General features: G+C 38.9%; 1 protein-coding gene across 13 annotated transcripts; it reads left to right on the top strand.

Moving 5' to 3' along the window:
• The first annotated feature begins 1,096 nt into the window (after positions 1-1,096).
• On the top strand, positions 1,097-26,485 carry LOC148850810 (chaperone protein dnaJ 10-like). 13 transcript variants are annotated; one of them, XM_088943654.1, is made up of 12 exons: positions 1,289-1,741; positions 1,861-1,928; positions 2,493-2,594; positions 2,831-2,890; positions 3,461-3,543; positions 3,704-3,869; positions 3,954-4,083; positions 5,147-5,305; positions 5,470-5,642; positions 11,740-11,820; positions 23,178-23,234; positions 25,894-25,959. In XM_088943654.1, exons 3-12 carry the CDS (start codon positions 2,508-2,510, stop codon positions 25,942-25,944), a joined length of 1,047 nt encoding a protein of 348 aa, XP_088799780.1. In that variant the 5' UTR covers positions 1,289-1,741; positions 1,861-1,928; positions 2,493-2,507; the 3' UTR covers positions 25,945-25,959. The 13 variants fall into 13 exon arrangements, with proteins under 13 accessions (XP_088799783.1, XP_088799780.1, XP_088799786.1 ...); XM_088943660.1 differs by lacking the exon at positions 25,894-25,959 and adding an exon at positions 24,341-24,740; XM_088943650.1 differs by lacking the exon at positions 25,894-25,959 and adding an exon at positions 24,331-24,740.
• The last annotated feature ends 1,338 nt before the right edge of the window (positions 26,486-27,823 follow it).

Here is a 27,823-nt window from a genome sequence, read left to right as displayed (position 1 = left end):
GATAATTAACTTTTTGACCAAAGTTAGCATAAAATAGTTGGAACATTTAATGATGGGTTCACAATTTTGCACTGATTTCAACCAAACAAGATGAATGCAAAAATGATTTAAAATGTGAATCGTATTTATATTCATGAACCGAAAAATGGATAAATATGTAGCTTACATATTTACGTTTGCATTGCAACTAAACACAACCTTAACTTTTTATTTTCGACACAAAATATGATATAGTACTAACGGCTAAAACAAGGATGCCAAACAATTATCCTCCCTTAAAACATCAGCAACATGCACTGGAGGTTGATAAAAAAACCTACATCAACTACCCTGATTTATAGTGACAATAGCTAACTTGTGAGCACATATATTAGCTTCTAACAGACCTGCAAACCCAAATATAGAACCAGTAACCTGAGCTCCACAACTAAAATATATTTAACTTCACTATTTTCTTATAAACCAATTTTGATCCAATGTAAGTCCGTTCAAGCTCAACTAAAGATCCAATATATTTTAGTTAAAATATATTTAACTAAAATATATAGTATTCAATCAAGCTCAATTTTGATCCAATGTAAGTCCGTTCAAGCTCAGTTTTGGTTCATTATGGGCCCATTTAGCACGTCTTTCCGTATGATTTTTTGGCTGTTTACAAGTTGGGAAAACCGAAAATTAGTCTATTTTCATTTGGCACGTGGAAGATCTAACTGCCAAAAGACGGGATGTCAAAATGATGCACGAAGCCTATTTTGGGCTGATTTCATGAAGCTTCAACCGCGTCTTTTGCATTTTAACTCATGCAGGAAGACCTGAAATGACACATGAAAAGACGTGCATCTGCCAAACGGTCTTCGGGCTGCCCAGATCTTATGTCAAAAGCTCAACGCATCTTTAGACTGTTAGAGCTACAAGATCTTTTCAAAAAGACTTGCCAAACGGGCCCTATGTTTGTAAAACAATCTTAGGGGACGTAAGGATTTTAGTGCATTCAAGTATGATAGTAGTCACCTGTGCATTTGGAACATCTGTATTTGAAAATATTTATTCATGGGAAAATATTCCTAATATATGGCTGAAACATGTTGTGTGAGTCGTGCTTGATAAGAAACAGATCCAAACTCAACCCCTCAACCCATGTACAGGCGAGGATTTGATCCTAAGTCTCCAATACAATCAGCAATAAACCTTACCAGCCAATTGGCTCTCTGTGAGCTTATATTCTTTTCAAACTAAGCTTAAGAGACCAAAATCTATAATCCATTAATTCATGCGGCATGAGGGGAATGCATTATTTCTGGATCTGTTTGCGGCTTCAAGCAATTCTACCAGATTACCACTATTATCTCCGAGATCGCCGTGTTCACACTGTTCGCACTTCGCACTTCGCACAGTCTCTTGCAGCCTTGTATCGAACTCATATTGGATATTCCTAATACAAAGATATTCCGCAGCTTCCGCTATATGTCTGTTTCACTTTCGGCTTCAGAGCCTCCATGGTCTACAATCTCTATATAACAGGGGTAGCTCCAGCGCCAGCGGGATCCAAGTCTCTGTTACGTGGCATTCTCCGGTTGCCCTTGCTCCCAAAAAGAAATATACTATCCGACGTGCCAAACCACTATTGTTGAGGGAGTTCCACACTCTCAGCCTCTCAGGTATGGTTGGTGGGACTTGGGAGTGATGTCAAAACCCTTGGCTGGCTGTTTCGAAGCTTCATGGCTATGACACGTTAGCACAGGTTTGGGTACAAAAGTAATTACAATCAATATTTTTTAATTAAAAAGACAAATAAAAGAACTAAGTGGGTTAACGGGGCATGTGCATTAGATTTCAAATGTTTTTTTTTTTTTCAAACAGGCAAGCTTTATTCTGACGGAACCGAGTACCGACCAGCCCAGCCCCAAACGCGAACTGCCACTCACTCGGTAAGGCGAACTCGTGACCTGGTTATATTTTCATCTGTCTTTCGCTGTTTTTGTCGAATTGGATTACTTGGGTGATAGATCTTGTTCAATTTGCGCCTGACCATCTGAGTATGTCACTCATTCAGTTAGATTTTACTTCTGATCTAATCTCAATCTTGGAAGAGTTTTTGGTGTGATGATCTTTGTTCAATTTTAAGTTTTCAATGTTTGCTTTCAATTCTCCCTTTTTCTCTATATGGATCTGTTCGGAATGTTGATCTTCTGATGCTTTGCTTCCTCCAACTCAACACGTTTGTGCCTTTAATCACTATAATATTATTTTCACCTTTTGTGAGATTTTGTGATCCAGTTTTTCAAATCACTGCAAATTAATTACACTAATTACACTGTAATGCTGGCAGAGAACTCCAACATGATGGTTTTCTTTTTCTATTTATTTTCTCCGCCTTTCCTACCAGTTGATGCCAGTAGACTGATTTTGTTGGGTTTTACTAGTGTTCTACTGTTTGAGCAATTGTCTTATGTTTATTTCTTTTTTAACAATATTTTAGTTTTATTTTCCAGTTAGGTTTGAGAGCAATGGTGAAGGATACTGAATACTACGATATTCTGGGTGTGAGATATGATGCTACTCCAGCTGAGATCAAGAAGGCTTACTACCTTAAAGTAAGGTCTCTCCGTCAGTCACCAATTGTATACAACAGATTTGGTTCCCCGATTTTGACCCAGTTAAGGTTGCATGTTAAATTGCTATTTTTCGTGTCAATAAACTGTGAAACTTTACTGCTGCTGGGTTGTAAATGTAGGAAGAACGATATCAATGATTATGCCATCTTTATTATCTGAATTTCTACTTAGCAAAAAAAAATCATTATTATCTAATTTGTATGTTGCTTTTGTAGGCAAGGCTGGTACACCCAGATAAAAATACTGGAGATCCCAATGCTGCCCACAATTTTCAGGTACTTTATTTGGTTTTATTTTTGGAAAAGTACGGACGGGCCCAATGCAGGATTCTGAATTCCACTGCAGAGCTATACACATTCAAAATGTCAAAAATCCCCACTCTATACACCAATACCCGCCCGTGAGTTGGCATCAATTCCAAGCTGGCACCCACCCCAACTGTACTTTGGGCCTAAAAATTCTGACCCTGGGCTGAACCATCATTTTCCCTTTTATTTTTTGAGATATAAAAAATGTTTTATCATTGGAAATTGTGATTCTTTGTCATGATTGGTTAGTAATGCTGACGAATGCACAATCCTTCTGATCAGTTAAAGGTATTTTTAGCTAAAGCCTAGAATAGCTCCAAAGCCCATTCTTTGTGGTTATTGTTTCATTAACATAGTTTTGGTATTGTGTCAACTAGCCACTGTGGTTATCTTCACATGGTGGTAAACCTTCCATTGTATCGAGTTCCTTTGTACAATTCAAGAGCCATGGCCAAAATGAATTTTTTTTTTTTTTTTTTCTGGTTATCTACTGGATTTCTACATAATTGTTCATTCAGTCATGTTTTATGTGCCAAGGTACTTGGGGAGGCTTATCAAGTTCTTAGTGACCCAGAAAAACGTGAAGAATATGACCAGAATGGAAAGGAAGGGGTATCTCAGTAAGTTTCATAGAAATCAAAATGCAGTTGCACAGGCAACTACTGCATATACCCATTCTTGTACAAAAAGTTGTTTTTTTCCTTTTTTTCCATTTTTATCCATCCGATGATACTAGGGGAGAAAAGAAATTAGTATTTACTAAATCATTTCCCAACTCAGGGATTCTATGGTAGATCCTTCTGTAGTATTTGGGATGGTTTTTGGGAGTGATTTCTTTGAAGAGTATGTTGGCCAACTAGCCTTGGCTTCCATGGCATTTGTGGAGCTTGAAGAAGGCTCACAAGTTCCAGAAGCTCGGACACAAAGAGTTCAGGACAAGATGAAGGTATCTGTGATTATTCATTACTAGTTCTGAAATGTGCCAACTGTTCTATGCACTTCATTAATCTATAATCTTTAAAAAATGCAGGAGTTGCAGAAAGAAAGGGAAGCAAGACTTGTACAAATTTTGAAAGACCGCCTTCAACCATATGTTGAGGATCGAAAGGATGAGTTTGTAGATCGGGCAAAGTCAGAAGCTCATCGTCTTTCACAAGCTGGTAAGTGCATTTTGTTCTTATCCTTTTTGTGATAACATTTTCTTAATAAATTTTAGTAGTGAGAAAAGTGAAGAACTTTACATGGCTAAAGGATCAGTTACATTAGCCATCTTCCTAAAAGAATCTCAGACAGATCTTTTACCAATTCCAGTAAAATTTTTAAAATAGAAACAAGTTGTTACCAATGCTTTAAAAGGTGTCGGAGGTGTACTTCTAGAAGTGTGCCCTCAAAACACCCTAAGGTGCATGCAGGAAGCGTTTATAGTTATAAGGTATTAAGGCGTATACCTCAAACACCTTTTGCATGAGGTGTTCTAGAGGCATACACCTTATGTGCCTTATGCACGCCTTGCATAAAAAGAAAAGGAAAGAGAAGGGAAGGGAAATCTGAGCCCCTGGACCCCCTTGGCTGGGAGGCAAACCCTCCCCTCCCCCCAATGCCTTTTTGATATATCCCAATTTGGTTTTTCTTTTTTCCTTTTTTGGTGTCATGGGGTCCTGCATGCATCCTCAATTCTTTTTAATACAAATCATCTTTCATCAAAAAGAAACAAGAAAAACAAGAACTTCTCTCCCCCTCATTCTTTTTGATACAAAACTTCTCCTCTTCCTCCTCCTCTCTTCCCCCTCCTCTTGAGGAGTCTTATGCCTCTTGCGTTCTGATCTATGCCTTAGTGGAATGCCTCATGTCACGCTTATGTGCTTTAAAACATTGGTTGTTACAAACTTGACTCTTTGACAGTTCATCATAATCAAGTTAATTCAGTCACATTCCAGTAAAAAGTTTGATGTGATCATTTTTGAATGCTTGAAGTCTTCTCCTCTTCTATATTTGTTGTTAAGAGTCCTTATGGTCAATCAAATACTGAAAGCCAATTTAAGATTCTTTTATACTTAATATCAAATGAGTTTACACTAGAAAAAATTAATCATCAACATCTTTCTGTGTCATCCTTTATAATGAAGAGCTCCAGGGGTGGGGTTTTCCTACAATTTCCCCCTCCCCCTTCTCCCATTGTAACTTTGCAATTTCTGTTAACTCATATTTGTTGTAAAATTTCAGCTTTTGGTGAGGCTATGCTGCACACTATTGGTTATATCTACACAAGGCAAGCTGCAAGAGAAATTGCTAAGAACATACGGTTTATGGGTGTGCCATTCTTGGCAGAGTGGGTCCGAGACAAGGGTCACCATATAAAATCGCAAGTGGTGGCAGCTTCAGGTGTGCTTGCTTTTCTTCCCCCATTTCTTTCTTGGATCAATCTTGAAGTGTGCTTTCATTGGCAACTCGGGCTTCTTTGGAAGAGAAATTCATTATATGTCTCTCAACTTTAATCCAAGTTTCTATATGAAAGCATTGAATTTGTTTTTCTCCCAAATGTGTAGGTGCTATCTCTTTAATTCAAATACAGGAAGGGTTTTTGAAGGTGGAACAAGGTGAGAACAAAGAAGAGAACCTGATGAAGCACATTGAAGATAATAAAGAAGCCATGGTTAATTCCCTTTGGAAGATAAACGTTTTGGACATTGAATTTACCCTCTCACATGTCTGCCAAGCGGTGAGCTTTATTTCATTATTATTTATCATTTAATTTTGCTTGAATTTGAAAGCCAATCAGTACAATCATATGACATAATGCACCTCCATGCTGGTTCGGTGACAACCATTTTGAGGATGTGGAATCCCAACTTTGGGTACAAAAATTAATTTGTACACAAGAATGGTCCACGGAGTATAAGTCCGAATTCTCATAATAGTTTCTTAATAATCCATCACATCAATAAGGTACTGTTCAGCAAGAGCAAGAGCAAGTGAGAGACAAGAGGAGAGAAGAGAGGGAGAGAGGAGAGGAGAGCCGAGAGGACTGAAAGCCCCTATTGAACTTAGGGGGCGAAAGAATGATCTATTATTATTTATACTAGTACAGCCGAACAATGTAATCAAAGAGGAAATTACAACAGTACCCTTATGGTACTAAACCTGAATACATAAACATAAACAACTGACAACACTCCCCCTCAAATTGGAGCATAGATGTCAATCATGCCCAACTTGTCACAAAGATCATGATGTCTGGAAATGTCTAAACCCTTTGTAAAGATGTCTGCAAGCTGGTTCTCAGAAGTGACATAGGGGGTACACACTTCGCCTGTGATAACTTTCTCTCTAATAAAATGCTTGTCAACTTCGATGTGTTTTGTTCTATCATGTAGCACCGGATTGGCAGCAATGCTTATAGCTGCTTTTTATCACAAAATAGAGTTATAGGTCTGGTCACTAGGAAACCCAACTCCCCCAACAAATTTTTTATCCACATGCCTTCAGCAACCCTGTGGGCCATAGCATGATATTCAGCTTCAGCACTGGATCTAGCTACCACATTTTGCTTTTTACTTCTCCATGTAACAAGGTTCCCTCCTATAAAGGTGTAGTAGCCACTAGTAGACTTTCTGTCACTTTGGGATCCAACCCAATCTGCATCTGTATAAACTTCAACTTTCAAATGTCCGTGCTTTTGAAACAACAAACTAGTACCCGGATACTTCTTCAAATATCGGAGGATTCTCTCTGCTGCTTCAAGATGAGAAGACCTAGGAGCATGCATGAATTGACTGAGGACACCAACAGCATATGCAATGTCTGGGCGAGTCATAGAAAGGTATAACAATCTCCCTACAAGCCTCTGAAACTATTTCACATCCTTGAGTGATTCACCACAGTTGTCACTTAATTTATGGTTGGGGTCGATGGGAGAGTCAACTGGCTTCACCCCCATCTTTCCAGTGTCCTGAAGTAAATCTAGGACGTATTTCCTTTGAGAAATGAAGATACCCTTCTTTGATCGGGCAACTTCAATTCCAAGGAAGTATCTGGCAGGTCCTAGATCCTTCACTTCAAACTGAGTTGCAAGGAAAAGTTTCAATTTCTGAATTTCATCATCCCAATCACCAGTAACAATTATGTCATCCACATAAACAATTAGAGCAGCAATTTTACCTTCTCCTTTTTTCACGAACAATGTGTGATCTGATTGACATTGCCTGTATCCTTTCTGCTGAACTGCCACATGGAATCTACTGAACCAAGCTCTTGGTGATTGTTTCAGCCCGTATAAGGACTTCTTCAACTTGCACACTTTCTGTTCATTGCCTTGGGCTAGAAACCCAGGAGGTTGAATCATGTACACTTCCTCTTCAAGGTCACCATTCAAGAATGCATTCTTGATGTCCAGTTGGTGTAAAACCCAATCCAGATTGGCTGCAAGAGAGAAAAGGACCTGATGGAATTCATCTTGGCAACGGGGGCAAAAGTTTTAGCATAATCAACTCCATACACTTGAGTAAATCCCTTTGCCACTAAGCGAGCTTTATACCTTTCCACTGTTCCATCAACCTTATGCTTGACTGTGAACACTCATTTATATCCAACTGGAACCTTTCCCTTGGGAAGATCAACAAGTTCCCATGCGCCATTTTTGTGAAGGGCATTAACTTCTTCTCTCATGGCATTTGTCCATTCAGGAACTGAAAGAGCTTCTGCCACATTCTCAGGGATAGAGACACTGTCAATAGAGGTAAGGAAGGCACGGAATGAGGGTGAAATGTTCTCATAGGAGACAAAGTTGGAAATGGGATGTTTTGTGGTGCACAATCTAACACCCTTCCTGTGAGCAATAGGACGGTCAAGATCATTAGCAGTAGAGGAATCATTTTCAATAGATTCAAGGACATCATTGGGAGCTAAAATACCTGAGTGAGTATGATCCTCCCTCGAGGAGTCTGGTGGCACTGGAGGTACAGCTTCCGGATTCTCTACAGCTCTTGGATTTGGTTGGCCTTTGCGACGACGAGAAAAAACACGAAAAGGTGGAGGGTCAGGGAGAGAGGGAAGTTGAACTAGTTTTTCCTCATGTCTACACTCCCCCTGATGAGAAATAGGATAGAAAGACTCATCTTCAAAGAAAGAAACATCCATGGAGATATAGAATTTATGAGAAACAGGATCAAAAACACGGTAGCCCTTTTGAGTGAAGGAGTAACCAAGAAATATGCAAGGTATAACATGAGAGTCCAATTTCCCACGGGTGGGAGACAAATTTTGGACAAAACACCGACAACCAAAGACACGAGGAGGAATAGAAAGAAGGGGAGCCTTAGGAAAGAGAAGTTGATGTGGGGCTTTGTACTCTAACCGACGAGAGGGCATACGGTTTATAAGGTAAGTGGAACAAAGAACAACTTCAAGCTAAAACCGTTTGGGAACATTCATATGAAGTAGTAAACCTCGAGCCACTTCAAGGAGATGTCGGTTCTTCCGTTCGGCCACACCATTTTGTTGTGGTGTGCGGGCACAAGAGCTACGGTGAAGGGAACCATGCGAAGCAAAAAATTCCGTGAGGTCACTATGAAAAAATTCTTTTGCATTATCTGATTGGAAAATTTGGATTTCAGTTTGAAATTGAGTGAAGACCATCCGTTGGAAATTTTGAATGATTTTTGATACTTCTTCCCCGGTTCGCATCGGGTATACCCACGTAAATCTAGAATAATCATCAATGAGGGTAATGAAATACTTGTAGCCACTCTCAGATGGTAAAGTAACAGGGCCCCACACATCAGAATGAACAATGTGAAATGGAGATTCAGATTTACTATGTCTTTGAAGAAAATGAGTTCTACAATGTTTACTCAACTGACACGTTTGACAAGAAAATTCAGAGACAAACATTGACTTAAACAGTTTTGGGAATACAACTTTCAAAGACTCAAAAGACAAATGACCAAGACGACAATGCCATAAATAGACTTTTTTCTTACAGGACTGACTCATAGACTCTGTAACATGAAGACTACCCTTATTCTCCAGCATGTAAAGTCCATCAGCCATACGACCCCTACCAATCGTCCTCCCCGAGGCCAGATCCTGAATCACACAATGAGAAGGGAAAAAAGTCACTGAGCAATTAAATGAATTAGTAACACTACTAACAGAGAACAAATTAATGGGAAAGTTTGGAACATGAAGAACATCAGAAAGGGTAAGGCCAAGAGGAAGAGAGTGAGTTCCTTGACCAGCTATGGAAGAGTATGATCCATCGGCTAGTCTCACCTTGTCTCTTCCAGAAAGAGGGTGATAGGTTTGAAAGTAAGAGGACGTACCAGTCAATGTTTTGATGCTCCAGAATCAATGATCCATGGAGAGTCATGGGTGTGAGAAGCAACATGGAAAGCAGTGGTAGGGTTACTTGACGTAGATGCAATTGAGGTTGAGGGAGGAGTATCCATCTGACGAATTGCTCTACCATAGAGCTCTAAATGGTCACGAAAGGAATTCATAATGTCCTCCCTCGGGTCAGGTCCAGTGAGATGTGTCTGAGTCACAGTAGAAATAGTAGGCTGATGCTCCTGAGTAGCCATGTTGGCCATGTGATGTTTCTTCGTATTTTGCTGCCCGTACTTCTTATTCACCTATGAACTTTGCTTCTTAGTCAGATCTTGAGCCCATTTTGGTTTCCCATGAAGATCCCAACAGGTATCTTTGGTGTGTCGGGGTTTCTGGCAATGAGTGCACCACAATTTTTCCTTATCTTCTGTTTTTTTTTCTGGAGATCTCCTTTCCGGGAAGAAGATCCCCCACCAGTAGATACACCCCCTTTTGCAACTAACACAACAGCATCCCCACCAAGGCTGTTCATCAAATTTCTCCTGCTTTCTTCAGATTGTACAAGAGCATAGACTTCCTGAACAAAAGGGAAATCCTTAGAGCTGAGAATCTGAACTCTGATAGATTCATACATAGGATTCAGACCATGTAAGAATGCAAACACCCTTTGCTGGGAGACAATCTGTTTGTACTTCTTAGCATCCTCATCACACTTCCAATCCACACTCTGGTAGTGGTCCAACTCCTTCTAGGCAGATGTTAAGTCAGAGTAATAGACCGATAAACACCTCTCCCCCTGTCTACAAGTAGAAGATGTTGCCTGCAGTTGATAAATTTTGGCATAGTGTCTCAATTCTGAATATGTAGACTTTGCTTGTTCCCAGATTTCATTCGCAGTTTCAGCCCACATGAAATTCTTCCTGATTTGAGGTTGCATGGAAACCAAGAGCCAGGACATAACAATACTGTTCTCCTGATTCCATCTATCATATTCAGCACTCCCGGAGGATGGTTCTTTTATCCTCCCATTAATGTAGCCTATCTTCCCTCTTGCAGTGATGTATAACTTGATCCCTCTTGACCACTCTTGGTAATTTAAACCATCAAGAGGGACAACAGCCATAGGAAAGGATAGGTCACCCCCACCCATTCCATTCGGCATTGAGGAAACTCCAGATGAGGCTGAATCTTCACTACTCATGATTTCTGGTTTAAAAACAGCAACCAAAGGAGTACTTCCGTACACGGCTATTATAGAAACAGGTCCTTCTGACCTACGGTTTCACTGGGAGCCAAGACTGAACACTGCTGTTGCAGTACTGGAATAGGTCTGTATAACCTACGGTCTTGTAGGAATCCAAGAAAAGAACATTGTAGTTGTAGTACACAATCAGGTCTGTATGACCTACAGTTGTATAGAGGTCATATGACCCTCCAACAGAATAGAAAACACAGGTGAAGTTCACCACACCCCTAATCGGCAGGTCTGGTAGCCGAACAGTCAATGACTGAGATCAATACAAAATCTGTTTTAGGACATCAACAGTCCATCGAAGGGGTAAAGGAATACAAAACAAAGTTGAATACAACTACTTTGTTAAAAAAAAACAGTCCCTCAATAGTCCATCAATCGGCTGAACAGTCAATCCGTAGGGCAGCTGAACAGTAAATGAACAGTACCTCTTTTAACTTCAGATGATAGCCTCTCTGTAAACTAAAAACTCCCTCTACGAACCTCAGATGATAGCCTCTCTACAGTCGAATCGACAATGAATACCACTTCTGGGCTGGAAGATGAAAAGTCTCTACAACTTCTAGGTCGAACTGAATACAACTGATTTGCAGTTCGATGGATACAGCCCTGGGAGATGAAAAGACTTTCTGCTTGACATTGAACAACAGGTTTGCCTGACACCACCCTTCAGGCCTGGACGACTTGCTCTGATACCATGTTGAGCAAGAGCAAGAGCAAGTGAGAGACAAGAGGAGAGAAGAGAGGGAGAGAGGAGAGGAGAGCCGAGAGGACTGAAAGCCCCTATTGAACTTAGGGGGCGAAAGAATGATCTATTATTATTTATACTAGTACAGCCGAACAATGTAATCAAAGAGGAAATTACAACAGTACCCTTATGGTACTAAACCTGAATACATAAACATAAACAACTGACAACAGGTACCTACATTTGGTGAGCCACAACTTGACCAGCCAGTATTTACTCAACTTAGAGTCATGCCATCAATGGCATTCAGTGGACTGTGGGAGTGAGGTCTGTACTATCTATCTTCAAGCCTACCAGTATGACCATCAACTTAAGGATGTATAATTCAGAACAGAAGCCCTAAGTCATTCTTTGTGTACAACAATCTGACATATCCATGAAACTAAGTTGATTTATTGCGTGGTTCTGACAATGTTGATTAATTTGGTTATTCTAGCAGATTTTTCAAGTTGTATTCCAGTGTGCAAGTGCTAACTCATTGTTCTACTTCAGGTTCTCAAAGATCCTAATGTTTCCAAGGATGTGCTTAAGCTACGAGCCAAAGCATTGAAAAAGCTTGGAACCATTTTCCAAGTAAGAGATGGATTTATTTTCTTTATGTGCATGTTTAGTTGTCATGCTTGGTTCTTCTAAATGTTTTTCCAATTAATAATTGTGTCTTGATTATTTACCTTACCTGGAAAAGGAAAGAAAAATCTTAAATTTAAGATTGATTTTCTCAAAATTCTTGCGATGACTTATGTTGGAAAAGAGATCCTAACTCATGTAATCACATCATTGGCTATTTGGCTGGTGAAGGTTTCAAAAACAAAAGAAATTACAAGACAAAGGATAAAAAGTTCCACTCATCTGTTCTTATTTTTTTCCCAACTTCTCAAGAAAAAAAAATGGAAAAGGTAAAAAGTAGTTCTTTAGACAAAGGCATGTCAAGCTCATTTCAAGCAAGAAATTTTTTCATTAAGAAAGGCTGAAAGTTGGAAGGATAGGAAGGTTGGAACTGACCAAACATAGAAATAAGCTTAAAGCTCATTTATATAAAACCTTTTCTTTATACATGTTAATATCTTATTAATTCTCAGGGAATTTTGATTGGATACATGATTGTGATAGCTTGACCTTACCTGATATGAAGTTGGAAGGATAGGAAAGTTTGCAACTGACGAAGGGTTGAACTAGCCAAGGGCCAGCTTGAAACTTAGAGTCTGAAAGATGATGCTTAAGCTAAATACAAAGAGGGGAGTAATGGATTTACTTGTTAACCATCATCTTTGAAGTGGTTGCTATTGCTCCTCAATGGACTAGCTCTTCTCTTCCTTCCCTCCTCAAATTGGCATGGTAAATAGCCCTTTGAACAGAGCATGTAAAACTCAGAAAGTTCCATGTTGGATTAACTTCTTTCTGAAAAAAATGCATCCAAGATATCCAGGTGACACTAAAAGTGTTTCGGCCATTTAAGCAAGATGTTGAAGTGGACTACAAGCAATATATATATGATCAGTAACAGAAATTTCATTAAATGATTGAGGAAAAAATAATACAAGGGGGGAAGCTAAACTATCTTTACTCCCCACAACTGTCACTAAACACCCAAAATACAAGAACAATTACAACTGAGCCCAAAAACAGAACTCCTATTCACCCCTTGTCTAGCTAAGCCATCTGAAAAAGAATTCACACTTCTCTTTACCCATGTGCATCGAACTTCCATGTCTTTGGTCAGCCATTTAAATTTCCACTTTTCATTGCTGTAGTTCTAGAGCCTTGAGTTGTCTTCTTTTAACCAGCTCACTACAGTCTCAGAGTCGCCTTCTATGATCAGTTTGTTTATGTGCAGATCTTCGGCCTTTTGAACCCCTTCCAAAGCTGCTAAAATCTCAGCCCTCAATGAGTCTCCCACTCTAATTGGGTCAGAAAACATGGCTATGGCATTTCCTTTTTCGTCCCTCATGACTCCCCCTATTCTAGAAGGCCCTGAATTACCCATACCTCTGCCATCAAAGTTCAGTTTGGTGAAGCCAAGAGGTAGGGGGTTCCAGTAGGAGCTTAAGGCCTTCCTGACTAAGGCTGAATTTGCAATTTCCTTCCAATTTCTGATTAGATCATCTACTGAAAATTCTGCAAATAGATCCAAGGTTTTCAGCCAATGAATTACCCTTATATGAATCACTTCTACCATTGCTTCCGCACTTCTCTCTTTTTCTGAGAAAATCCTTGAGTTTCTTTCTTCCCAAATAGACCAACACACTACAGCCCTAACACATCTCCACATAATCTTTGCCCTTTTTGTTGGCCAGTTGGGGGGAGAGGAAGTAAACAAGCCTTGCACATTCATTAGAGAGTTCCACCTGCACCCAAACAGAGAAGTAAACCATTCCCAAATAAAGTTTGCAAATTGATAGGAAATTATTAAATAATACCCAAACTCACCAGCAGCTTTGCAGTGGACACACCATTGAGGAGACAAACATCTATTGGGCCTTTATCTTTGAAGCAAATCTCCTGTGTTAACTCTTTCCAGAAAGGCCTCCCAACAAAAATTTCCCACCTTCGGAGGAATAGGTTGGCACCACACCTCTTTAACAGGGAAAGGCAAACCAATAGGAAGAGTCGGCTGTATTAGGGCTTTAAAGAAGGAAGCACAAGTAAAGGAAGTAGAGGGAGAGAGGGTCCAAATTCTTCTGTCTACCTTTGTTGGCTCTAGGAAAACCCCATCGTGGATGGATAATAAGGATAAGGTACTGTCCAATTCTGTGTTCCTGATGTCTCTTCTCAATTCCAAATTCCAACCAATCCCAGAGGTCAAGCTAGGTGGTACAAGGAAAGTAGATATCGGTTCATTTTTAAAGGTAGAGATAGAAAAAAGAGCCAGAAATTGGTCTTTTAAAGGATAATTCTCAACCCATACTTGTTCCAAAAATTTAATGAGGTGGCCTGAGTGCAAGTTATACTTGATCCAGGGAGAAAACAGAGGCAAAATAGCTTGGATTGCTTTCCAGGAGATGCCCTTGTAGTCCTTGCTAGAATACTAGAGTCCCATCCATTCTTTGCAAGCCAATGAATACTACCCACTATCTGAGCCCATAGCTTTTTCTTTTTCCTGTGAAAATCTCCACGACCATTGCCCTAATAATGCCAAATTTCTCTTCCTTATGTTCGCAATGCCAAGGCCTCCGTCCTTCTTACTCCTACACACTACCTCCCACCCAATCCTATGGTCCTTTTTCTCCTCCCAGGTTCTCAAAGGAAATCTCTCATTAATTTTTCTAGTTTACTAGCCACCCCTGCTAGGATTGTAAAAACTGACAAAAAGTAAATGTGCATGTTAGCTAAGGTGGACCTAATTAGGGTGATTCTCCCTTCAAGAGAGAGATAATTTTTCTTCCACAAGGCAAGCCTCTTCTCAAACCTCTCCACAACTGAATTCTAGAACCCCCCCTCTTTGCGGATTATCTCCCAAAGGCACCAATTAATTTAATGCCCATTAGACACTGCACACTCTATATCAACACACTCCATTATCTCCTCTATCCCCAAATTAACTCCTACTATATAACTTTCCTCAAAATTTACTTTAAGATTTGACATTTGCTCAAAAAATTGTATTGTGAGTTTCAAGTTCCTAACCCAATTGAGACCCCCTCCTTCACAGAACAGAACCGTATCATCTGCAAACTACAAGTGAGTAAGTGGTACATTCTCCCTCTCAACTCTCCACCCCCTAATTAAATTCCTGGAATTTGCTCTAGAGATTAGTCTCCCCAACACTTTTGCAACCAAGGTAAATAGAAAAGGGAAAGGGGGTCTCCTTGTCTGATTCTTCTCAATGTCGGAAAGAAGTCCACCATTGTCCCATTCACCAAAATAGAGTAGTGACAAGTCCTAATTGTGATAATTTGAGAGAAAAAATGAATTGATTGTATTGTCTTACAAGGAGCATATACACAACTTTATATAGAATTACAGAGCTAACTTACAAGGTGATAAAATAGGAAACTAACTTTTCCTAGAAAACTAATTTCTATATCAATGGGATTCTCCAATTAATATCCCATGATTCTAGGAAACTAACTTATGTATGTTTCCTAAACTGATGGACCTAAAATTATGGAGAATCAATCAGAGAGTCAATCTTCTACTTTCCAACACTCCCCCTCAAGCTGGTGAATATGCATCTTTCATTCCCAGCTTGGAGATAAGTCCTTGGAATGCCACACTGCAAAGCCCTTTTGTCAGCACAACTTCCAGTTGACCATTCGTTGAGACGTATGGAGTGCAAATTAATCCGCTATCCAGCTTTTCCTTTATGAAATGCCTATCTATCTCAATGTGCTTTGTCCTGTCATGTTGGACGAGATTGTGAGCAATGTTAATAGCTGACTTGTTGTCGCAGAATAATCTCATTGGACCTTCCCATCTGATCTTTAGGTCTTCCAAAATTATCTTGAGCCATAGTAATTCACATATTCCCCGAGCCATTGCCCTGAATTTTGCCTCCACACTTGATCTAGCTACCACGTTCTGCTTCTTACTCCTCCATGTTACAAGATTTCCTCCAAGGAACGTACAGTAACCTGTAGTGGACAGCCTATCCACGGGAGAGCCTGCATAATCTGCATTTGTTTATGCCTCTAGGGCTAATCTAGTATTTCTTTTAAACAAGATTCCTTTGCCAGGATTAGCCTTTAGGTAATGTAGTATCCTATAGACCGCCTGTAGGTGAACATCTTTTGGGTTGTGCATAAACTGGCTAACCACGCTCACGGCATATGCTATGTCTGGCCTTGTGTGGGCAAGATATATAAGTTTTCCTACTAATCTTTGGTACATTTCCCTATTCACGGCTAGATCTTCATTTGCTTCTCCCAATGTGTGATTTGGCTCAATCGGTGTGGAGGATGGTTTGCATGCTAACTTTTTTGTCTCTCTTAAAAGATCTGTTACATATTTGCATGCTAACTTTCCTTCTTTGGAATGAGCTACTTCAATCCCTAGAAAATACTTCCATCTCCCAAGTTCTTTTATTTCGAATTCTCTGACTTGGCATCTTCTCAAGGCTTGCTTCTCCTTTTCATCATTTCCTGTCACAATTATGTCATCGAAATATACCAAAAGAGCCATGACTCCCCCTGCATCTGAATGCTTTATAAAGAGTGTATGATCTCCCTGACTTTGTTTGTATCCGATGGCAAGCATAACTTTAGTAAATCTTCCAAACCACGCCCTAGGTGATTGCTTGAGACCATATAGTGCTTTCTTTAACCTACAAACTTTATTTTCTTTTAGATTTCCTTTGAAGCCCGGAGGAATATCCATGTATATCTCCTCCTCTAAATTACCGTGAAGAAAAGCATTCTTTACATCAAATTGCTCCAAGTACCAGTCGAAGTTAGCTACTAGTGACAACAAAATTCTTACCGCATTCATCTTATAGCCACTGGAGCGAATGTCTCTTGATAGTCAACACCATAGGTTTGTGTATATCCCTTTACCATGAGTCTTGCCTTGTACCTTTCTAGAGGGCCACCTGACTTGTACTTTATCGTGAAAACCCACTTGCAGCCCACGGGTTTCTTTCCTGGTGGTAGGTCAACAATTTCCCATGTTTGATTCTTATCTAGAGCCTACATCTCTTCTCTCATAGCATCTTTCCATTTCTCATCAGATAATGCCTCAGATAAAGTATTAGGAATATGAATGGTGTTTAGACTAACTAGGAAACTCCTATGTGATGGTGAGAATTTTTTAAAGGACACAAAATTTGCTAAGGGATATAAGGGATGTTTAGTGCATTCTCTTGTGCCTTTCCTAAGGGCAATAGGAAGATCTTGGTCAGATGCTAATTCAGAAGAAATTTCTGGAACTGTATTTACCTCATTCTCAGGATTAGGAGTTGAATCTTGAACCTACACAAGATTAGGATATTGGTCTCTTCTTCTTGAATATACCTGCAATCTCATAGAGTCACAAAGGTCATCATTCTCTGTCATGGATCTGGTATGAATGGGTGAAGAAGTTGGTTTGGTTTGAGGTGGTTCGATAGGTGTAGATACGGATTGAACTGGTATAGATGCTGAGTTTGGGTGTTGAGAAACTGTAGGTAGACCAAGCGGGAACAAATCTCTATCCTTATCTTCAATGAATGACAAGGGCTCCCCCCTGAAGATAAGGTTGAGTGAAATATGGTGTTTTTTCTTCAAAAGTGACATCAATAGAGATAGAATTTTTTGGTAGGTGGATGGTAACACTTATACCCCTTTTGGGTGGACGAATAACCCACAAAAATACACTTGACGGCCTTGGATCTAACTTCCCTCTATTATGGCTATGGACGTGGACAAAAGCAGTGCATCCAAAGATTCTTGGGGTGAGATTATTTGTTGTATGTAGGTCGGGATAAAATTGAGAAAGTGTTTCCATTGGTGTTTTAAATCCCAACACCCTCGAAGGTAATCGATTTATGATGTATGCGGCTATAAGCACAGCTTCCCCCCAATAGGTTTTTGGAACATGCTGGTGGAAAAGTAAGGCTCAGGTTGCAACTAGTAGATGACCGTTCTTCCTTTCTGCTACTCCGTTTTGTTGTGGAGTATTAATGCAGGAGGATTCATGGATAATCCCTTCTTTTTGAAAATATGGGGATAAAGTTTGGTTGAAATAATCCCGTGCATTATCCGATCTAAATCTTTTGATTCTGACCCCAAACTGATTTTGAATCATGTTATGGAAATTTGGGAGTACACTACTTACATCTAATTTAGATTTAAGAAGAAAGATCCAAGAGACCCTAGTGCAATAATCAATAAAAGAGATGAACCATCGTGAGCCAGACACATTTGGAATTGTGGAGGGTCCCCATATATCACTATGGATCAAAAAGAATGGGACTGAACTTCTCTTGTTGCTGATTGGAAAGGGCACATGCTTGTGTTTTGCAAATTCACACACATCACAATGAAAATATTCAACACTCAATCCTTTAAACAAGGAGGGAAACATAGTTTTCAGAATTCCAAAAGATGGATGTCCTAATCTAAAGTGATGAAGCCAAATGGTGTCTTTGTTGGATGATGAAAGGAATGACAGATATACCTAGACAATATTTGATTTGCATGATTCTTCAAGATAGTAGAGTCCATTCTTCTCCTTAGCAAGTCCAATCCTCTTCCCCGAATCCTGGTCATGAAATATACAGTAAGAAGGATAGAAAAGCACATTACATTTCATGTCATGGGTGAGTTTTTGGATGAATACCAGGTTAGTGGACAATTTGGGAACATGAAGGACATTTTTTAGAGTAAGTGATTGATTAATATGGATATCCCAAAGGCCAGCTACGGTAGTAAGGGAACCGTCTGCAATGACTATTTTTCGATTGCTTGGGCAGGGGGTATAAGTGCTAAAATGTAGTGAGGAGTGAGTCATGCGATCTGTGGCTCCTGAGTCAATAACCCATAAATCCCTAATAGGTTCATCTGAGACATTTAGTCCATGAGGAACAGAAAACTTACCTGAGATTGCAAGAGAGCCTGCACCACTAGGTTTCTCCAACGATCCCAGAAGCCCCCTTAACTTTTCGATCTCCTCCTTATTGAACTCGGTCTTGTCTGGAGGCTTTTCTTGGCTCGGCTGATTCGTGGTGAAGTTAGCCTGATTTTGACTCTTCTGTTGTCCTCCTCGGTAGCCCCATTCTCTATTTGATGGTTTACCATTCAGCTTCCAACACTTCTCTTTGGTGTGCCTTGGTTTCTTGCAATAGGTACACCAAAGAGACTCCTTGTTGGCCCGTGCAGAGTACAAATCTGTCTTCATTCCTTCCAGTATTTTCGGTTGTTCCATCCTTGTAGCCATGGCTGAATCTTCTAGTACTTGGGGTTCAAGCATAACCCCCCTACGGCTTTCTTCAGCATGAATAAGAGAAATAGTCTCATTTAGAGATGGTACCTCTTCTTTTCTGAGAATCTGGACCCTAACTTGATCAAATTCTGCGTTGCGTCCTGCAAGAAAGTCATAAACGCGATCTTTTTCGATAAAACTCTTTAGGATTGCTGCATCCGCTGCACATTTAGTCTCAATGCACTGATAATGATCGAGTTCTTGCCACAGGTTCTGCAGTAAATTTGCGTACTCGGTAACTGTCTTGCTGCCTTGTTTATTCGCACTAGTCTTGACTTTAATTTCGTACACTTGTGCTGCATCACGTGCCTTTGAATATGCTTGTCGGACGGCATCCCAAATCTCTTTAGCCGTGGATAAAAACATACACGTGTCGCTAACTTCAGGGTTCATTGAATTCCATAACCATGACATGATCATGGAGTCAGCTTCGTCCCATGCATCAAATCTTGGATCTCCTTCCTTCGGTCCCATCCTTAAGAGATGGCTAAGCTTTCCTTTTCCCTTTAAATATGTTTGAACAAAGTGAGACCGCTTCAAATAATTTTTCCCGTTCAACCTATATGCTGCCTGAATGTTTTGCAGGTCGCCAGATGATTGATGGAAGGAAACTTCTTCCGATTGTGCAGTGGTATTTGATATGGTGGCTTCTGACATATTGGGCGGGCTTCAAGAAAGAGAAAAAAACAGACAATGAAATTCTGAAAAATTTAGTAAGGGTTGGTGATGAAGGCCTAAAGAATTTTTCAGCCAATGTCCAAAAAAGGTAACTGTAATGCTCCGCCAAACTGAAGAGTGGATCGAAATCTCTCAAAATCAAAACTGATTCAAACCAAACCAAAGGGATTTAGTAAATCTGCTCCGGGCAACACTAGATCTAAGATTTCAGACTGATCTGATGTCTCTACAAAGAGATCCAAGAAAAAGGATGATTCCGATGGCACAGTAGTCCAGAAGAAGAAAAAATGTAGAGTTCAGATCTGTAGCCGATCTCGAAGAAGAAGAATCAAGGACACTCAAGAACCTCCCAAATACTGTTAGAGAGTTCTTGAACCAGCAGCAACAGAGATGACTGAAGAGATACTATGTGTAGATTAGGTCGTGACCAGCTCTGATACCATGTGATAATTTGAGAGAAAAAATGAATTGATTGTATTGTCTTACAAGGAGCATATACACAGCTTTATATATCAATGGGATTCTCCAATTAATATCCCATGATTCTAGGAAACTAACTTATGTATGTTTCCTAAACTGATGGATCTAAAATTATGGAGAATCAATCAGAGAGTCAATCTTCTACTTTCCAACACTAATACATCCCCATCACCCATCTACACCATTTGTCTCCAAACCCAAAGTTGATCATCACCTCCAACAGGAAGGACCGGTCTACCAAATCGTAGGCCTTTTCTAAGTCCAATTTGCAAACCACCCGCTTTTTCTTTGATCTCTTGAAATCCTCAACACTCTCATTGGCTATAAGTATTTGATCTATTACTTGCCTTCCCCTCACAAAATCTCCTTGGTTATTTGTTACAATGGTAGGGAGCACCTTCCTAATCCTAAGGGACAACACTTTTGCTATAATCTTGTACAAACTATTTACTAGGCTGATTGGTCTATAGTCCCTTGGATGATTTGCTTCTTTTTTCTTGGGAACCAAGGCTATGAAAGTGGAATTCAGTTCTGGGTTGATCACTCCTCTGTTATGAAATTCATCAAACACCATCAATGGATCCTCTTTTAGTATCTCCCAACAATCCTGATAAAATGCCATTGTGAAGTCATTTGGGCCTAGTGCCTTTGACCTATCCATAGAGAATACAACCTCCTTCACTTCTTCCAGTTAAATCTCTTCTCCAACCACTCCCTATCCTCTAAACTCAAGAATAGCCGATCCAACCCCTCAAGCCACACTATTATTTATTGGTCTTTTGAAGATTGATCTAAAATGATCCGCAAAGGCTCTAACAATCTCACTTTGATTGGATAGTGTTACTCCTTCAATTTCCAAGCTTGAGATGAACTTTTTTTCTCCTATTCCCCTCTTTCAACCACATACATCTTGATTTTTGCCTTCAACTTATTTCCTCCTTGAGCAAATGATCTTCTAATTGTTTTTGTAGTCTCTATCTATATTCCTTATCATCTTCTGTAAAGTATCCCCTCACTTCCTTCAAGTCCAGGTCTTCAATTTGTGCAGTCACAGATTGCTTCCTTTCCTCCAATCTCCCAAACTCTAGGAGATTCCATTCCTTAATTCTATCTTTCAAATATTGGAGCTTCTTGTGGAACCTCATTCCACTGGCCACCAATCTTTAACCTTCTTGATAAATCCTAGGTGACCTAACCACATGTTTTCAAACCTAAATGGAGCAGGTCTTGCATTTCCCAACTCGTCCTTACATATAACAATAGGCCAATGATCAGAGGTCACCCTTGGAAGTGTTCTAGATGTCAAGTCCCCCCAGTGCTCTTCCCAATCATTTGAAAAGAGAAATATGCCCAGCTTAGAGCATATAGGATTCACTTGGAGATTGGACCATATAATGCTGTTATGTGACAATGGGATCTCTTTAAGCTCAAAGGCATCCACAAATTGGTTAAATTTCCTCGTGCTTGTAGTCACCCTTTGACTAGGATTATTTGTTTCTTCCAAAAACTTGATTACATTAAAATCGCCTCATATACACCATGGTCCTTCCCACAACCCCTTGATATCACCAAATTCTTCCCATAATTTCCCCCTCTCTATAGTCATTTGGCACATAAACATTTGTTAACACCCATTCTAATCCATCCTCCACCTGCTTAAACTTCAACAAGACTATAAATTGTCCTATCAATTCCTCCAAGCCTATGAGAACATCATTCTTCCACGTTGTCACAATACCCCCCTGCAGCCCCCCAAGAGGAAGTCATAGCCCAACTGATCCCCCTAGCTCACCAAACACAACTTGCCCACCTAATATTAAAGTCTGCTATTTTGGTTTCCTGCAACATTAGCACATCTGGATTTATCTTCTTGATTGCCTCTTTAATAACTGCTCTCTTTCTAGCACTTCCCAGACCTCTAACATTCCCCCAAGCATAATATATTTTTGCAAGAAATGAAATCTTGATGTACTAAATTATTACATATGTAAATATAAATATGCATTATAGTTTTTCTAAGAATGATAATATTTCTAATTATCATATCTGTGTCATGACTTTCTCCCATCTCTTCATCAAACCCCCTCCTCCCCCCAATAAAAAAATTACATGATCTGAACTGTTGATAAGGGATTAGAAATAATTTACTTAATACTGGTGTGATGACTCCCTTGTAGCCACCAAGTACTTAAGATCCTATGCAGTCTGTAGGGTTCCTTGGGCCTTGACTAAATAGGTCTACTGCCTAGGGCATTATATAGGCAATTCTTTTTCTTAACTAGACTGCCCTGAAGTGCATACATGTAACAACTTGTATAGAACTCGCTCCATAGATATGTCAGGGAGTGATTATTATTTTCAGTATTCCACTACTTGCGCATTTGTATAAGTAAAAAAAAAGGCCAAAGTGAACCCAAGACTTTGGCATTGCATCGTATAGAAAGCAAAAAGAAAGTGGTGTTGCATTCTATATCAATATAACTTGTACTGGATTTGAATGGTGAGTTTGTAATTAGTAGTGTCATCATGGATATGGCTCTTGATTAGCTGCATAGCTGATGAAGGGTTGAAAAATAAGCTACACTATGAGAAATTTAGCATCAGAGGATAAACCCAAGAGTATGGGTAATCCTGAAACTTGGGCCATGGGAATCACCATGTGGTTCTGAGGGAAAAAGATATCTTTAAGTCAAACTGTCCACAAAAAGAGGGCTAAAGAGTAAAGACGAACTCTGGTAGCAAAATCCAAAAAAAGTGGGCCCTGTGATTTTTCAGGCAATCACCTTATGGAAATGTTTCTATTCTTCTGGTGAACTTGTGTTTATCTGACTTGTGCTACCGGTTCATGTCAATTAAATCTGACTTCCTTTACATGTCAGGGTGCCAAGGTCCTTTATAGAAGAGAGAACAGTCTGCGCCATGAGGATGGCTCAAAGGTTAGTGTTACATCATCATCGAAGGCAACATGATATTTTGATAGCGTAGCCTGTCTAAATATATGTAAGGTGGTAATGTTGATTGTACTTGGTCCAGTTTATACATGGCTGTATCATACTCATCCATATTTTAAGCTCCTTGAACAGTGTTTTTTGTTATGTATTTTTTTTTAAGATCTAGATCAGTAATTTGGATGTGCTCCTATTCTGGTTTTAGCACCCTTCAACATTTTAATTAATGATTTTTTTATTGCTTCTGTTTGCAAGTGTCTTTCTTACTATTATGAGCTGTGGCTTCGCCTAAGTATACAACCACTTAGGGTTTTAATAATGATCATTTTAATAGCCAGTGATGGCATTATAGTAGAAAAAGGCAGTAGATCATTATCTTAAAGTAATGGCTTCTAACTGCTTTAAGTGCTTTAGTATCATTTCAATGCTAGTATAAATATATCATTAAACTATATTAGAATGTGGTAAAAACTTGTGGCAATCGTATCAATATGATTGTCAAAGATTCATCTATACTGGGCTTCCATATTCTCTGAACCTGTCTCTATGTCCATTTTAGATTTGTAGTTTTTGATTATTGAAGTAAATCTTGTTTAGATGCCTGATAGATGATTATATTCTTTTCCTTCTCTGGCTTGCTTTTTATATATTTGAGAGTGGTCAATTTATGCAATTAGAAGGGAAAAAGAAATCAAGGGTTTCATGACCCCAGATAGTTGGACAAATATTGGGCCCAACATGAACCATTGAACCTGACCAGATTAAAATAAAATAGAGATATTGAGTCCAACACAATTCTAGTGGTCATGGTTTCACATTCCATTTAAAGAAAAATATAGTTTCAATGTCACTGTTTTACAAGTTTCTCAATGTCATTGTTTCTTATCATAAAGTTTCATGACTGTTGGTTACTCATTAAGGTTTATGATAAATATAGTTTCACATTCCTTTTAAGGAAAAAAACATATTTTTAAGTCGTCTTATAGTAAGAAAGATTTGCATAACACAGCATCACAAAAGTATAGCTAACAACACCCATGACAATATGGAAAAAAAAATGACTTAATGATACCAATGGGTTAAGTTTGATGCAGGTTTTCCCAACCTGAACGTTATGCAGCCATCCTCATTTGCACGATCTGATCCAAAATCCGATTTAAGACCTGAATCTGCTCCGATGAACTCAAGGTGGATTTATCATTTAATCCTACCCGTTGGCATACCTATTTGCAATTGTTTCTCACCTTTTTGAAAATTTCCTCTTTGAGGCTGTGGTTAGTTTCACAAAAAGATAAGAGAAAGAAAGTAGGAAAAGTTCTTGAAAGGAAATTGTGAACAGAAAGTTCTCCCTCAACTTTCTATTTCTCTTATTTTTCTATCAAACCAAGCATAGTCCCAACATAGCCTAAGAAAAACGAGATGGAAGCTAAGATGTTTTGGATGTTATATGAGTGCAAGGTCTGAGGCTAAGAAATCCTTGTTTTTGTTTTTTCATTTTTAGGGTTCATATCACGTGTTTTTTTTTTTTTTTTGGTCATTTATTTGTAAGACTCGAACTGTAAGTCTAAAGTGCTAGGCGGATCTAGAGTTGGACTCAATTCTTATCCGGTCTTAAAAAACTTCACGACTTGAATTGGACCAAAACTATTATTGGATCCAGAATCTGTTGACCGAGGCGCTGCTTCAACTTTGGAGAAACCCGTGCGTATGGTTACAGACTCGAATCAGTTATAACAGAAGTGTACATATGGCAAGTAGACAGCTACCAGATAACTAACTCAATTATCTGGCAGCTGTCTACATGCCACGTGTGCATTTCTGTTATAACTAATACGGGAAAAGCTTTGGCTGTTGGGGGCTAACAGCCTTTTCCTTTTGAGAGAGTTTCTGGGTTGGGCACCACTCTAATGGTAACGTGCCCAACCCAGAAATTCTCAACAGGAAAAACTGTTGGCCCCCAACAGCCAAAGTTAATCCGTTCTTGCTTTGCTTCCGCTGCGTGTTCTTTTTTATGCTCCCCACCCCGGAGATCCAGCTTTTGTTTACTGCAAGCATATTCTTATTCGAGTATTCCCTCAGAGATCTTGGTCGTTCGAATGGAGATCAGATCATCATACCACGCTCCCACAATAGAAAATTGTCACCGGTGAATAGACATGAGACCAACACTACTCCCGGGTAGACCTGGCAATTGGGTTGGGTGGTTTGGGTTCAGGTTGGGTCAAGACCCTTTAGATTGATTTTGAGTTGGGTTGAATTTCGGGTTGGATTGTCAAATGCTAGACCCTAACCTTAAATGTTCGGGTTAGGGTTGATTCATGAGTCAATTTGGGTCATCCCAAAAAATAATTGAAATTAAAAAAATAAAAAAAAACTACATGAAAAATGTCAAAATGAAAAGAATTAACCTTAAAACTTTAAATATAAAACAAAAAAACTTGAACATTTAACAATTTAAAGAGCAAATAATAAAGAGTAAATGTTAAATAGAAAAAATTAAAAAGTGAAAATTTCTAACAATCGAGTCAGCGGGTTGACCCATGACCCAAACCCACCCAATCCAGTTTTTTCCAGGTTGGGTTGGGTCATTCTTGCATTCAGATAGCTAAATATGAGACCCTAACCCTATTTTTTTGAGTTGGGTCAGGTCAGGTTGTGTTTGCAGATTGGATCAACTTTTTGCCAGGTCTACTCTTAGGCTATTGGACGGATACAAGAAGTATAGAGAGTTTGCTCTGATATCCATTCGAACGACCAAGATCTCCGAGGAAAGACTTGAAGAAGAATGCTCTTAGAGTAAACAAAAACTGGTTCTTCGGCAAGAAACTCGAAGAACATACAATGGAACAAGATAGTGGATCACCGCTCTGATATCATCAAGACAAATATATCTAACAATAGAAGTAAGAAAAGTTGAGTGCTAACTTAACACACACGTATAGTTACAGATTTATATTAATTATAACATAAATGTGCATGTGGCAAATTGACAGCTATCAGATAACTAATTCAACTATTCTAAATAATAGATACATCAAGTACCACTTCATGGAGGCTTGCGATCTACAGGCACTCCACAGCCGCAGTGAATCGAGATTTGTTCCTACACAGAGTGCTCCCCACACCAATCTCAGAAGCATTGTAGCCATGCATTAGGAATGTCTCGTATGAATGATAACATACAAATATGATAAACGTTCTTAATGTGTGAATGAAACATGCTGTGAGGTTGTTGTGAGGACTGAATTATTTTGTGAGTAGATCAAGATAAATGCTAATAATTTTGGTCTCATTCAAAGTGGACAGATCACCAATTAGAACTCCAATTGATGACAATTTTACCAAGTAGACCCCTATATTAGAATCTTTTAGAAAGAGGCATGAAAATATATAAAATATTCATGCAATTAATTTTGACAAAATTACTGTTTATTTTCCAAATTATCTCTTCATATGAATCACTACCCCAAATCTTGCCAATCTATTTTCTGAAATTGATTTATTTTCCAAACTTGCCCTTCATATCAATGGCTCAAAGGTAAAGTTACAACTTTAAATTCTCTCTTTTTTATTGTTCATAAAGTTTGTACTGTTTTTTCTATATAAATTAAACTCAATAGTAACTGTATGGGTATTTTGGACATTTTCATAACTCTTATTAGAAGATTTTAACAAAAGGAATCCACTTGCAAAAGTTCAAGAGATGTGATTGTAATTTGATAAGATGCATCGGGTTTTGTACATAGGAATAGGATGGACAAAAACTATGGTATCAGGGTTTCTCAATTCGTTTCAGTGACTATAATCCTCTCTGTATTTGAACATACATCACCCTAGATTTTTAACAATGTTGAATATCAAATTGTAGTAGTCCAATGAATTTGGTTCCGATTTTCTATTTATTGGTTGATTCTATAAAGCAATTATATAATCTGCTCTAATTCTAGGATTTCTGGGCAATCAGATTCCAAGGGGCTTTTCTATTTTATAACAGTTGAAGTGACATGCTGAATTGGATGAATTATTGCTTGTCTTTTTATAGATGATATAAAGAAAATAATGTACAGGGGTATAATAATCAACCCAACATGCAGTTTAGCCATTAAGGAACTCACAACAGACTTAATAGCTTATTCATCAGTCAATTCAGTTTAGGTACTTCAGATGTGCAGTGAGATTATTCGTCACAGAGCGCTTTTCACATCGACCTCACAGCCATATCTAAGGGTGTCAATGGACCGGCTTTGGATTGGCCTCGTCCAGTACAAAATCAATTTGGATGAATTGAACAGACCAACAAGATATATTGGATTGGATTAATTTGGTCTAAAATATTTATTAGATTAGATTGGACCTAGTCTGTCTGTAATAAATTTATATTGGGTTGGGCTTGATTAAGCCAATATCTGATTCATTGATATAAGATAAAAATATATGTGTCAATGAACCGAGTTTGGATTGAAACCAATCTAAATCAAAATGAATTTAAACAGATTGGATGGTTCAAATATTGAATTGGACCAGTCCAAATTGATCCAAAACATAAACTGAATTGGACTAGACTTGGTCCATTTATA

The sequence above is a fragment of the Nelumbo lutea genome, chromosome 5 (assembly GCF_056320005.1).
Source record: "Nelumbo lutea isolate HS-2025 chromosome 5, American lotus-T2T, whole genome shotgun sequence".
In the NCBI taxonomy this organism is placed as follows: domain Eukaryota; kingdom Viridiplantae; phylum Streptophyta; class Magnoliopsida; order Proteales; family Nelumbonaceae; genus Nelumbo; species Nelumbo lutea.
This window is presented reverse-complemented; position numbering and strand designations above follow the sequence as displayed.

Coding starts and splice junctions, on each gene's coding strand:
- LOC148850810 (XM_088943650.1), top strand. CDS start 2,508: ATGGTGAAGGATACTGAATACTACGATATTCTGGGTGTGAGATATGAT. Junction 2,891..3,460: donor ATGCTGCCCACAATTTTCAG/GTACTTTATTTG, acceptor TTATGTGCCAAG/GTACTTGGGGAGGCTTATCA. Junction 4,084..5,146: donor TCATCGTCTTTCACAAGCTG/GTAAGTGCATTT, acceptor GTAAAATTTCAG/CTTTTGGTGAGGCTATGCTG.